Source organism: Hibiscus syriacus, unplaced genomic scaffold, assembly GCF_006381635.1.
Source record: "Hibiscus syriacus cultivar Baekdansim isolate YM2019G1 unplaced genomic scaffold, ASM638163v2 tig00110407_pilon, whole genome shotgun sequence".
Classification (NCBI taxonomy): Eukaryota; Viridiplantae; Streptophyta; class Magnoliopsida; order Malvales; family Malvaceae; genus Hibiscus; species Hibiscus syriacus.
Window position 1 is genome coordinate 410,978 of NW_024062725.1, and position 12,904 is coordinate 423,881.

The 12,904-nt window shown below is 38.2% G+C and overlaps 1 protein-coding gene and 2 pseudogenes across 1 annotated transcript; 2 read left to right on the forward strand and 1 right to left on the reverse strand.

Moving 5' to 3' along the window:
* The first annotated feature begins 1,157 nt into the window (after positions 1-1,157).
* LOC120123986 lies at positions 1,158-3,645 on the forward strand (annotated as a pseudogene).
* A 1,074-nt stretch (positions 3,646-4,719) lies between these two features.
* Positions 4,720-5,539, reverse strand: LOC120123987 (annotated as a pseudogene).
* A 5,992-nt stretch (positions 5,540-11,531) lies between these two features.
* On the forward strand, positions 11,532-12,245 carry LOC120123978. The gene has a single exon (XM_039142756.1). The coding sequence runs from the start codon at positions 11,652-11,654 to the stop codon at positions 12,105-12,107; it is 456 nt and encodes a 151-aa protein (XP_038998687.1). The 5' UTR covers positions 11,532-11,651; the 3' UTR covers positions 12,108-12,245.
* The last annotated feature ends 659 nt before the right edge of the window (positions 12,246-12,904 follow it).

The window sequence follows — 12,904 nt, forward strand, 5'->3', positions numbered from 1 at the left end:
TCAAACCATCAAATGTAGCTCAGATTTTCCTTTCTATCCTCTACTTTATTTCTACAAATGTGATATCCCTTTTGAACATCATATTTATAGGTCTTTCAGATTGAAAAACAACTCCGACTTAATTTTCCATAATATCCATTATAATGGACAATCGTGAAAAAAGTTGTCTCTTATTTTCTCTACAACATCAAATTTTGTATTTAGAATAAAAAATTATGGTACACTATGATCATAAATCGTAAAATTGATATTATAATATAAAATAATATTAACATAACAACAATTGTAAAATTAACAAATATTTATAAAAATAATATTAACATAATAATCAATAGTAAAATACCTCAAATAAGATTTCTTCAAACTTAATTCACCTTCGTTCTGCAAAAAACAAATTAACAAACTATTAGACTAATTTCATACAAAATAACAGAAATTTAAACTAATTTACCATATAATACATACTCACATTAGAATAACGAAAGAAAAACACCCAAATTTTCTGAAATGCTCCCTCTATTAATCTTCTTTACAATTGCCTTTGCTCCCTCTATCAATTTTCTGAATTGCAATTGCCCTGATTCCATTCGTACATATATAGTTGAAAGAATTTTTTTAATGTTTAACTTGTTATTACAGGGTATGGGTTAGGATAGAATAGGGGTATGGATTAAACTTTTATCATTCGAATTTCAGCTACATACTGCACCTACATGAGTGGCATGTCATGCGATTTTGCCGGCCACACGAGGAACCCCGAGAGACGCACCTACGTGAGTGGAAACCGACCCCCCACCCCCTCTTTGGCCAAATCCAAATCGCATAGACACTAATGCGTCTTTGAGGATCTCGGATGGATGCTCGGACAGTAACTCGACTTCGGGGTACACTGTAACATTCACCCTATTTCATATAATAATTTCTACACAACATTATTCAAGCTATTTTTTTCAATGTATTATTTGAAAATTTTAACCGAGAAAAGGTGTGTAAAAAAACATAAAAATATCATAAAAAAAGAGTGAAAAGCCCAAATAATGAAACAAACGGACGAGTATAATCCAGGTACTAGCATCCTCTAAAAGCATATATTTTCTGTCTAACGCCATAATTTAACAAAATTCAAATTTTTCTGGACACCACTCATCAAACGAGAAGGGAAACTCTCTAATTTCCCATCCTACAAATTGCTGACCATTAACCATTTAGTTCTTGTTTTTGTTTTCTTAAAGAAGAAAAAAAAACCCAAACCCTAGTAAAGACGGCAATGGATTTCACGTCCGCCGTCGCAAAGAAAGACACCAGCAGTGGCACAGCGCTTCTCCTCGGACGTTACGAGGTTGGAAAGCAACTCGGACATGGAACTTTCGCAAAAGTTTACTGCGCGCGAAACGTCAAAACCAATGAGAGTGTGGCCATCAAAGTGTCGGACAAGGAGAAATTTCTCAAATGTGGCTTAATGGCTCACATTAAGCGCGAAATCGCTATCCTCCGCCGTGTCCGCCACCCAAACATCGTACAACTCTTCGAAGTCATGGCCACCAAGACTAAGATCTACTTCGTAATAGAATACGTCCAAGTTGGTCAGCTCTTCCAGAAAGTCACCAAAGGCCGAGTAAAAAAGACGCCGCCAGGAAATACTTCCAGCAATTGATCTCAGCTGTTGATTTCTGCCACGCCCGCGGCGTTTACCATCGCGACTTGAAGCCCGAGAATCTGCTCCTTGACGAAAACGGGAAAGTCTCTGATTTCGGGTTGAGCGCGGTTTCGGATCAGATCAGGCAAGTCGGTTTGTTCCATACGTTTTGCGGTACCCTGCATACGTAGCACCGGACCTTCTGGGGAGGAAAGGATACGATGCTGCGAAAGTAGATATATGGTCTTGCGGGCAGGGTTTTAAATAGTAATCGTGATCACGTTTTCGGTCGCATCGTGTTTATCACGGTTGTGGATATAATGGATGTTATTGCGGTCATTGCAGATTTTTTTTGAAGGAACTAATTTTTTTAATTGAAAAAAACTTCTTTTTTTTAAATTGAAATAACGGAATAATAGTTGGATAACAGTCCGCTATTGCAATAATTGGCCGTGATCCGTCACTATTGGTATGATCCCGTTTTACACTGTTATTTTTCGTAATAACGATTTCGAACACTGCCCGTGATATAACGGCGATGCCGCTTGCAGGGTGTTTTTGCTTGTTTTAATGGCAGGGTATTTACCTTTTCGCGACCATGACATCATGGCCATGTATAAGAAGATTTACAAGGGCGAGTTCAGGTGTCCCAAATGGTTTTCACCCGATTTAATTCGGCTACTTACAAAACTTCTCGATATGCGCCCGTAAACGAGAATAACCATCTCGGAAATCATGGAGAACCGTTGGTTTAAAAAGGGTTTTAAGCATATTAAATTTTACATTGAAGACAATAAATGTTGCAGTATTGAGGACGGTGAACATGAAGTAGGATCAAGCTCGGACCATTCAACATACTCAGAGTCAGGTGCTGAGTTTGAAACTAGGAAGAAAGTCGCTTCATTGCTGAGGCCAGCTAGTTTGAATGCGTTTGATATTATATGGTTTAACCGGGGTTTAACTTATCTGGATTGTTTGAGGGAGCCAGTTTCGAGAATTATATCTAAATTGGCAGAGATAACGATGCTGTCAGGGTATTAAATAGCGTTCCAAAAATGTGATACCGGTCGTGATATTGCGATCGCGTTATCGTCCGAAACCGATTTTTATGGTATGATTTTTACGGTGGGTCACAGATTCACACCAATCTTAATCGATTGCACCTACAATTTAACGGAAAACAGATGATTACACCAATAACGAGACGCAACGACCGTTATTCAACCGTGACACACTTTTTTTTTCTTTCAGACAATGATGGTGAAGGAGGAAGGAGAGGAGGAAGGGGAAAAAGAAGGAGAGGCAGAACTATTTTTGTTTAAGACAATGATGGGAGAAGGAGGAGGAAGGGAGAGGCAGAACCAGAAAGATCGGGGAAGGGAGGAAGAAAGGTCGGAGAATGGGAGATTTATTTTATTTTTAATAATTTTTAAAATATAATTTTAAATGATAGATTAAGTTGAGATCTCTTTCACCTTTAGAATTTATAATTTAATATTAGTTTAAAATATACACTTTAATTTTTATTTAATTTAGTCTTAATTTCAGTAATTTAAAATTATACAACTTAAATTTTATAATTTTATTTTAATTATATTTATTTTAGTCATTTTAGAGTAAGTTGTACGATATTTAAAAAAATTTACGACCGCGATACCTATAATGACCGCAATGAGATCCGTTATGTCCGTAACCGTGATAAACGCGACACGACCGAAAACGTGACCGCGAACGCAATTTAAAACCATGATGCTGGTTAGGTTTACAGTGAGGAAAAAGGATTGGAAGATATAGCGAAGGGGCCATTAGCGGTTGCTGCTGAGATATTCGAGTTGACGCCTTCTTTGGTTGCTGTGGAAGTGAAGAAGAAAGGAGGTGGCCGAGGTGAGTATGAGGAGTTTTGCAACGAGGAAGTGAAACCTGGGATACAGAATTTGACGCCGGAGCAATCTCCGGCACCGGAACTCACTGATGCCAATAAATCATTTGCCATTTCAGATACGGAATAGAACTGGAAGAGAGATGCTGAAGGGAAAAGGGCAATATTTTTCTTCTCGGACCCTGTATCATAAATAAGGTATCTCTTTGTTATGCTACAATGGGTGGAGCTTGAGATGCATTTGTATGATCTATACTTGCCTTGAGAATGGAAGATTAGATCGCAGAGAATTCAATACAAAGTTCTACTGATCCGGATCCGGGCATTTCTACTCCTTACTGGCTTGTGTCTTGTCCATTAGCTTGATTGAGATATGAATTACTGATACACTTTAATTTATATCATCTTTCTTTTTAATTTTAATTAGTTAGTGTGACGAGAGATTATTATATAGACCCTATTCACTATATCAAATACAATTTCTTCCCATAATATTATGCGACATCAGTTTTTGTACGTATCATCCTTTCATTTTTACACTAGATCATCTCTGCCCACTCTGCTTTTTATGTCCTATCTTCTAATAACCATCAAATTTATTTCAAACCCGCTTTTAGTACATGAAAGTTTTCAATTTTAAGCCCCCAAAAAAAACTTATCCCAACGGAGGATAAAAACTCGATGTTGATAATATTTACAATTGTAATCTGTTGGAAACGTTGAATATGTTGGAGATTAAAACTCTGTACCAAACACCAATGGAGGCTGATAACTGGACTAATGATTGGAATAGAGGCATAATAAAAACCCTGTGGCGTTATGAAGAACTCCCTAAAAACTGAAACAGAAAAATTCTTAATTTATTGGCATTATTCTATTATCCTCTCGTCCTCTCGTTTTCTCGCAATGCTTAAGAATAGTGATATATGACGACAACCATATATAGATATTGCGTGTCTGAAAAAAAAGGCCTAGATTCATGAACAATGTTGTTACCATGTGCATATTGGCAGTAAAAGAACATTTGGCTGTGTTGATAGAATGTGCAGGCTTGAACAAGGCATGAGTAACAAATGGTTTCGAGTGTTCTTTTTGGCTCAAATTTTGATGAACCGAGAAGATATCAACAGAAATTGGAACAACAAAGATTGAAATTATAATAAACACTATGTGTTTCGCTTTTACTGACTGTTCATATACATAGTTATCTCTTCCTACCGTGCCTACTATCTCTTGATTTACCCCACTCATGCATGCAAAGGTGAAGCTTCTTACTCGCCGCGAGAAATCCACTCCCTGCAATGGAGTTAATATGCCGAGTAATTCCTTTAGGGTGCTTAGCCTCAGCTTGTCAGCCTCCTGCAGTATATTCGACATAGAAACATCAAGCTCATCCAGCGCACGATCTACTTCCCTACTCGGTTCACCCACATGGCTCAACCTTTTGGCAACCATGGCTATAGGCTGGTCCGCTATGTTCTCCTGCAAGCTGGCCAATTGACTCGACAACTTCCTCTCTTCCTTGATCGTCTTCAAGTGCAAATCGTTGATCATTCGCAACTGTGTAGCCGAAATCTGGCCAAGGCTTTCCCTGACCAATCCTTGAATGATTTCATCGAGCTGGAACTCCACCTGCGACCCGGAGAGTGCGTAAGTGAGCTGAATGTAGATGGAAGGCCTGCAACCGGCTATCCAGAGCATGGAATTCTCTAAGGCAGTGTTCCATGAGGGTGAAAACAATGCTGAAATATCCTGGCGAGACGTCTGGCTCTCTTGTTGATATACTCCTGGAAGCTGTTGACGGACTTCTCTGTAAGTAGTGCACAGGCATTTTCCGTTAAGTTGCCATCAGTTTGGTACTGTTCGAGAGATTGGGTGAGGTCCTTGAGCTCTTGTTCTTGAATAGCCATCCATTCATGGAAACAGCGTTGTAGAAGCTGATCATCGCTAGCCATCCTCAAACGCTAACCCAAGCAGTTTCCCGTAATTTGTATTATTTCTGCGAGAGGTTTTGGCTTGCTGTAAGTATATGCGTAAGCGGCACAGTTAACATGAGAACCATGCGATCCAAAGCTACAAAAGAATGAGAAGAGGGGAAGTAGGTGTGTGGGTTTTTTTCCCTCAAATCCATTTTTCACATGTCGCAAAAAGACAGTTTCCAATCTAGCATTATTTATTTGCAATTTGCATACCCTCGGTTGTTCATTGAATTTGCATTCCCATCGATTAATGTTCATTGTATCTGCTAAACGTTTCGGTGAAATTGTCGTTTCTGTAGGCTAAACGAGACACAAAAGTTGGAAGAATAGAAAAAGTGGAGAGGCGATGGCTGACCGGAAGATGGCTTTGCTGGAAAGGATCGCGATGAATACTTTGGACTATGTTTTTGAATGTTTTGAACCCATCCGTGGACATTCTAGTTGGGACTTGCATGCTTTAGATTCAACTGAGCTGAAAGAAGGGTAACCCAAAAGTGTCCAAGATAGATTTAGAATTACACAACACTCTTCTGTTTTATAGCTCCCTGCACTAAGTTTCGATTCTGTTTATCTGTCATCTGCTGTCAGTGTATTTCCCCTCTTTACTTTATGTAAGTACATTTCTTTCTCAAATGAAACCGCCACTTTATGTCAGTAGAGGAGAGATAGAGAGAGAGAGAGAGAGAGAGAGACTTGGCTTATGAGACAGAAGAGAGGTAGTAAAGAACAAAGTGAAGCCACTGAAATGGCAGATAAAAAAAGAGTACATGCCTTGTGCTATAGAGTCTCATATTTGAGATGAAAATGTGGTCGTTACAAAGATTTGAATCGACTTTTTATGTAACAATTTCCTCGGCAGCATGCACTGATGGCTGATCTAAGGAAAATAAATGAACCACTTACAAACTTATACGATATGAGCTAACAAAGTAACAAACTAAGGTAATAACCCCTGCAAAATGGTAGGCTGCTGCAAAAACTTAATCAGCCCTGACCATGTTGAGTTCATGTATTTGAATGATGCCCCTCTTAACCTTTTTAACTTTTGGATTGCTGAGAATGGTGGGTTACTAGTTCCTATTAAGGACACAAGTGTTAGTATTTAAGAAATGAATCTCACATTAGTGAAGAATGATGAGTATTGATAGTATTACCTCGGAATAGCGGACATAATGATGATGATGATGCATGTAAGAAGATTTGACCACTGTTTCCCACTTGGTACCAGTTGCAGGTATCATAGGTTCCTGTTTTTTAGTATTAAAACGAGTGCCATTGAAAGACTTGGAAAATGAATTTCTTGATGTTACTGCAGGCAGTGCATGCGAAAGCCAAGACTCTGATGGTGATTTCGGTAACGGAGGAGGTAGAGGAGCATAGTCTGAACCACCCTTGGATTCTCCTTGATCAGCTTGAACTCTGAGATAAGGTTTGTCAGAGCAACTGGATTTCATTGACCCTGTGATTTCATTTTCTGCTATGCCCTTTCTGTCTAAAAGATCACGCCTTGTATGTCTTGAAGAGAAGATCCTACACTAGCAGGTCCTTCCAGCATTCTATTCATTACTATGGTATCTGAGGAATTGGAAATTGAACCACCAATTTTTACAGTATCTACATAAAGCGTTTTCTCAACTGCAAGGCTCAGGGAATCTGACCCTTGTTACGATACTAATTCCTTTGAGTAGTTAGTGCTAGTGGAATGCTTAACCAACATATTTGCTTTGAATTTCTCAGCTTGTTTCGGCATTCCAAGAAACCCCTCTCCACTGAAGGGAGATTGAGGTCTCTCTCGACGATAAGGAGGAATGCGAGCATTACTTGTAGGCCTTTTCGGGGGTAACCAAGTTACCATCTGCAGGTCATTCGCGCTGCTAAACTGACTCGATCTACATGACACCTTTTCTCCAATCTCAGGGAGCCTGTACGATTCCACTCCACTATCTGATTTGTCTTCCAGGAGCCTGCGCATTTGAGCTTCATTATCTGATTTGTTCTCTGGCAGCCTCAAGGATTGAACTGTACTATCTGATTTGTTGTTACAAACATCCCAACCATTCTGCATTGATACAAAACTGTAAATGCATGGCAATGAAATAGAATCTTGTACACTTTTAAAGAACATAGAAACGCTCCACACTAACCTTTTCAACAATTCGGTTGCCAGACTTAATGGATGTAGTTTTTCCAGGTTTAGCAACTTCGCAATTAGATGAAATCGAAGAGCGAGTCCTTACTTTTAATCTCGTGATGGGAATAAAGAGGCACACAGAGTTCATGAAGCATAATCGAGGCAACAATCCACGTATTGTTCTGGACAGAATACCGGAACGTGGAATGATAAACGAGTCATATTTATTAACAAGAGGTTCCCATTCCCCAGAAGCCACTTCCGTAACCTCTCCGGGATGATCAGGAGCCATTGATGGCTTCGTTGGGAACAAGGTATCAAGTGCATCAGAATAAACATCATTTTCATCTTCCAATTCCAATATGCATTTCTCATTCATTCCGTCGTTTAAACATTGTAATCCAGACACATTATCATGCATAGAATGTTGGGGCCTGAGCACATATTGATTTCTAGATTCTCTCTCCCCAGGATACTTGATGACATGAGAAACCCTCCCCGGCGGAAGCTCAGGAATAACAGAAGCTTCAGGCTGAAACTCGTGCTGTGGGCCACCTTTTGCTTTCCCAGGGATTTGCTCCCATACAAAAGGAACTGCAACAGGTTCTGTCACCTGATCCAAATCACATCCGAGTTATTGGAAGGAAGAATGCGTGCCCTTGTGCAAGAATAATTCTCAACTATCTTCTGCTTATCACTAGCTGAAAAACAATGTGTTGAAGAAAACCGCCTCACCGATAAAAGTGGTGCATTGAAATTTAGTTTGCCTTCCTCCATTTTTATATAATCGACAACTCTATTCACCAATTCAAAACATCTCTAAGCCAACACCACAACCCAGAACTGAGTTCTATTTCAAGACTATTCACTATTGTATACCAAAAAATAAAGGGTAACCGACAAAGGAAACAAGAATTTTGAACTTTAACTTTAACCGTTGTTCAACCTTTAATCAAAAAAAACATCGCTTGAAGCAAGTGGTTTTTTTTTTCCAGGAAAAAGACGATTATATGATGCAAAAAGAAAAAGAGGACGTGGCTAGAAAAGAGTAAGGGAGAGGTGGGTGAAAAATGTTTGACGTTTGGGGCTTAGGGGTGTCCTAAAATGATGGCAAGTACTCATGGAACGAGTAAGGATAAAGAAAAGTGAACAAGGGAGGGGGACGTTGGGCACTGCTACGCTTTTTTGCTTTCTTTGTATTTTGCATTTGTGAGTCAGAGCCGAGTCATCGAGGGTGGATTGTACTTAAAGATATGACAGGAATAAAATGTTATGTTCTGCTAAAGAGCATTGGTGTCTGCAAATCTTGACAGTATCTAAATGCTATAATATAAAGTTCTCTTTCAACGTATAGGAGAGAGATCCAGATTCCATGGGCCCAAAATCAAGTGTGGAGAGAATTTATCGGCCAAAAGTTTTGCTTCAAACGTGGTGATGATGATGGGGCATTTTGAAACTTTCTGTGCTTGTATTATTCCCATGGCATGGCCCCAAAATATTTGTGAAATCTCTCTTGCGAGTTCTTTTGTTCCAAGACTGGGTTCATGTTTCACCCAGTACCACTAGTCGCAGCAAGCGATCATGTAGCCCATCCTTCAAGACCCATTTCACATGGGGCATTCGACACCCTTAAGAACTGTCTTCATTCAGACCTTTACAGGGTTGTAAATCTCTCTTTCCTTACATATGAGAAACCGAGGAATTTCATTTATAAATAGGACAGAAACTTTAGACTTTAGAGTGAGGAAGAAGTACCAATTTATTTATTACCTAACCACAATCGAGTGATAAAACTGATTATGTTAACATCAAAAATCAAGTTTCAAATGCAAATAACCCTACCACCACCCCAAATGTGGAAAACTATGAAAGGTTTCGGTAATGGGAAAAACTTGTTTCTAGTCTTTCTTCTCTGTTCTTTTAAACGAATAAAAGAGAAAAATGCATAATTAAAAATAGCAAAGAGAAATTAAAAAAGTTAACAGTAAAGATCATATCAGCAAAACAGCAGGTATCCTCTTTGCTGTTCCCCGCTGGGACCACATACGACTCTACCACCACGGTTTTCCACCCGTCTTTTCCTCCGTTGCTAATGTCATGCAGCGTAGTAGTAGAACAGTAATTAACAAGCCTATGATCTCCGCCGATAATGCTAATCATCATAACAAGGCACTATCATAAAGTTCATCTAGTCTCTCCGTGCTGGTGGCCCCGGGCAACCCTGACCCCACCAGCACTTCACGTATACTCCCGATGCCGCCATTGCCCGCCCTCAACTTGCAGCTCTTCACGAATCGATTGTAGACTTGCAGGTTGTCGAAGCGCCGGAGTATGGACCATATGAGAGGAAATGACTAAGTAAATATCAACATGATAATAAATAAATTGATTAGTCGAGACGACGTTAAATTTAACTTTAAAAATTTTAAATAAAAAGAATGATAAAACAACTTATAAAAAAATATCTTAGATAAAAAAAATAAATGTTCAGTTAGTATTAAAAATAGATTCACGTAGTTTAAGTAAAACAGCACATAATTTTAGATGAAAAATACAATTATAATCTTTTACCGTCGTGAACGACACGAATACGTTAAAAATTATATAAACCAATACAGAAAAAAAAATCTATTTACACAAATTCGGTTCGTTTATTGCTCTATGGGCCTAAGTGGCTGAGGAACAATTGATTGGGCTAGATCTTATATAACAAAACTTGTTATAAACTAGAAGACTTAATAGAATGGGCCTAAGTGGCTAAGGAACAAGCGAATGGGTTAGATCTATTGTTAAGAATGTATTTTAGTCAGTTGAAGGACATAAATCAATATTCATTATTCATTATGATTTTATTTGTTTATATGAAGATTAAGGAGTTTGGTCCAGTGCGATTGATATAGGAGACTCCTATTTTTAACATACAGTTTAGTATACACATGGTTTAGGGTGATTGAAAGTGTCTTAAAACTGTAGAGAGATGCTCAAATAAGATCCCACAAACGTTGAAACTCCAATGGACCCTCCCCTCTCTCTTTTTTTTTTCTTTCATATTATCACATGTTGCCCACTAACTTTAATTTTGTAGGCCACAACTCGGATATGACATTACTTACAGATTATCAGGCAAATTTAAGAAGTATTTAAATACTAGTAATGATAATAATCTTGTTTTCTTGTGTGAAAATTAAGATCATAGACGTCAAAATCAAACAATCAATACCCACTTTTAAGGGATCAACTTGAAATTTCTTTTTCTTAGTGTTATGATGTAGCTTTTGAAAAATTAATGGTTAATTACAAATGAATCTTTTAACTTCTTTATGTGAAAGGTAACTTGGACTCTCTCGTGAATATTTTTTTGAAATAAAATCAAGTAAATTAGCTAAGTTTGAAATCTTGCTAAGATATATATGTGGCAAAGTGAAAGTGGGCGCTTGTCTACAAGTCGTGGTTGCAAATTTAAGATGTCAACGGCTCAATGATTACTAAGGGTTGATAAGGATTATTTGTCGTTTCTAACCCTTTACACGATCCAAAATATGCACATATTTAAGAGTGACATATTTGGACTGGACTATTAACGTCATCTATATATATTTTTAAATCATTTTTTTAAAATTTAAAAACTTAAGATAAATAAAATTCGATTTATAACAAAACGTACAGGCCAAACCAAAACAGTTTATAAAAATTAATATCTACAAGTTAAACCGCTATACAAAATACTAAAGATGAATGGAATGAGTTTTGCAACTGTAGTCACTTTAAATGATGGATCTAAAAAGCTAAGATGCAATTATTTATGGCAAGTGAAGGGAAAATCCCCTTTAAAAAGGAACCCAAAACTAAAAAAACCAAAAAGTGAGGGGCTAGGAGTAGTATATATAATTCCTCATAATAAAAACATCATTAGTTATTTCTGATTCCCAGTCTCTCTTTTGAGTTAGCGGAGGAAAAAGAAGAAAACACACTTCTCTTTCGCTGCACACATTTCTGAAACACTGGGTTTATAGACTATAAGGAGCGATGAACAGCATACGTTGCTGCATCTCTTGCATTCTTCCTTGTGGAGCGCTGGATGTGGTTCGAATAGTACACTCAAATGGCCACGTTGAAGAGATCAGCGGCTCCATCATGGCCGGCGAGATCATGAAGGCTCACCCTAAGCACGTCCTCAAGATACCCTCCTCTCCCTCCCACGATGGCATGGTCCCTAATATTGTCGTCGTCCCGCCTGACGCAATGCTCCAACGCGGCAAGATTTATTTCCTCCTCCCTCTTCCCCCTACACCCCATAAATCTTCCTCCACAAACATGAACAATAGAAGCCAAGACACCACACACGACAGTAACGGCCACGGAGGCCGCCAGCATCGACAGAGCCGGAGTTTGGGCAACGCCGACAACAATGACAACAACACGGTTTTGGTTTCGACAACGGATCGAAGAAGAGGAGAGTTGGGGTGTGGAGACCACACTTAAAAAGCATCTCCGAGACCCCAAGTGATGATGGTTGATCATCTCCAACTATGCCGTGTCATACTACTGTTAATTATTATTAGTTTGTATTACGAATTTGTTGTTTTCAGTCTTCTCGTATGTTAATATGTTTCACTTTGGGCCCGGGGTTGGGGGTGGGGGGGAGGGGTTGTAAATCCATCCATTAGGATTTCTTTCATTGAATTGCTTTACTTATCATTTATGTATATGTAAGCGTAGTAAGAATGCAAATATAAGAAAGGAAAAAAAAACTTGTTTCGGGATCTTGGGTTCGGGTTATCGATTTATGTTTATCATTTATATGAGAGGTAGAAAGAAAATAAATTTGGTATGAAATGAATTAGGCTTTGATTATGAGATGATTGCGAAATGATGCTCAATGTCATATTTGTTGATGTGAAAGTTGATTCTTATTTCAATTTATTATAATATTTTAGAAATTGTGAGATATAATTAACGTGTTTAGGTGTGTAAGTATATAAATGATCTTGATTATAAGGGTTGTTTTTGAGTTTACGATTAGTAAAAGTTATAAAATAGTCCCTCAATTATAAGTATTATTTTGTTGAGTCTCTCGATTATTGAAGGTTATAAAATGATCATCCGATTATTCATATGTTTTAAACTTTTTCTTTTCCGATGACTGTCTAGGTTGTACATTAAGTTGTTGACTGCGATATGATAAAATATGATCTTAGAATCGTTTGAGTGATATTTTGTATATTGACACTCCGTTTGCATTATGTCTTGAGCCAGTTCTTGAAAGTAATGACAATGCT

What these genes read in the sequence shown, in the direction of transcription:
- LOC120123978 (XM_039142756.1), top strand. Translation starts at nt 11,652, where the DNA reads ATGAACAGCATACGTTGCTGCATCTCTTGCATTCTTCCTTGTGGAGCG.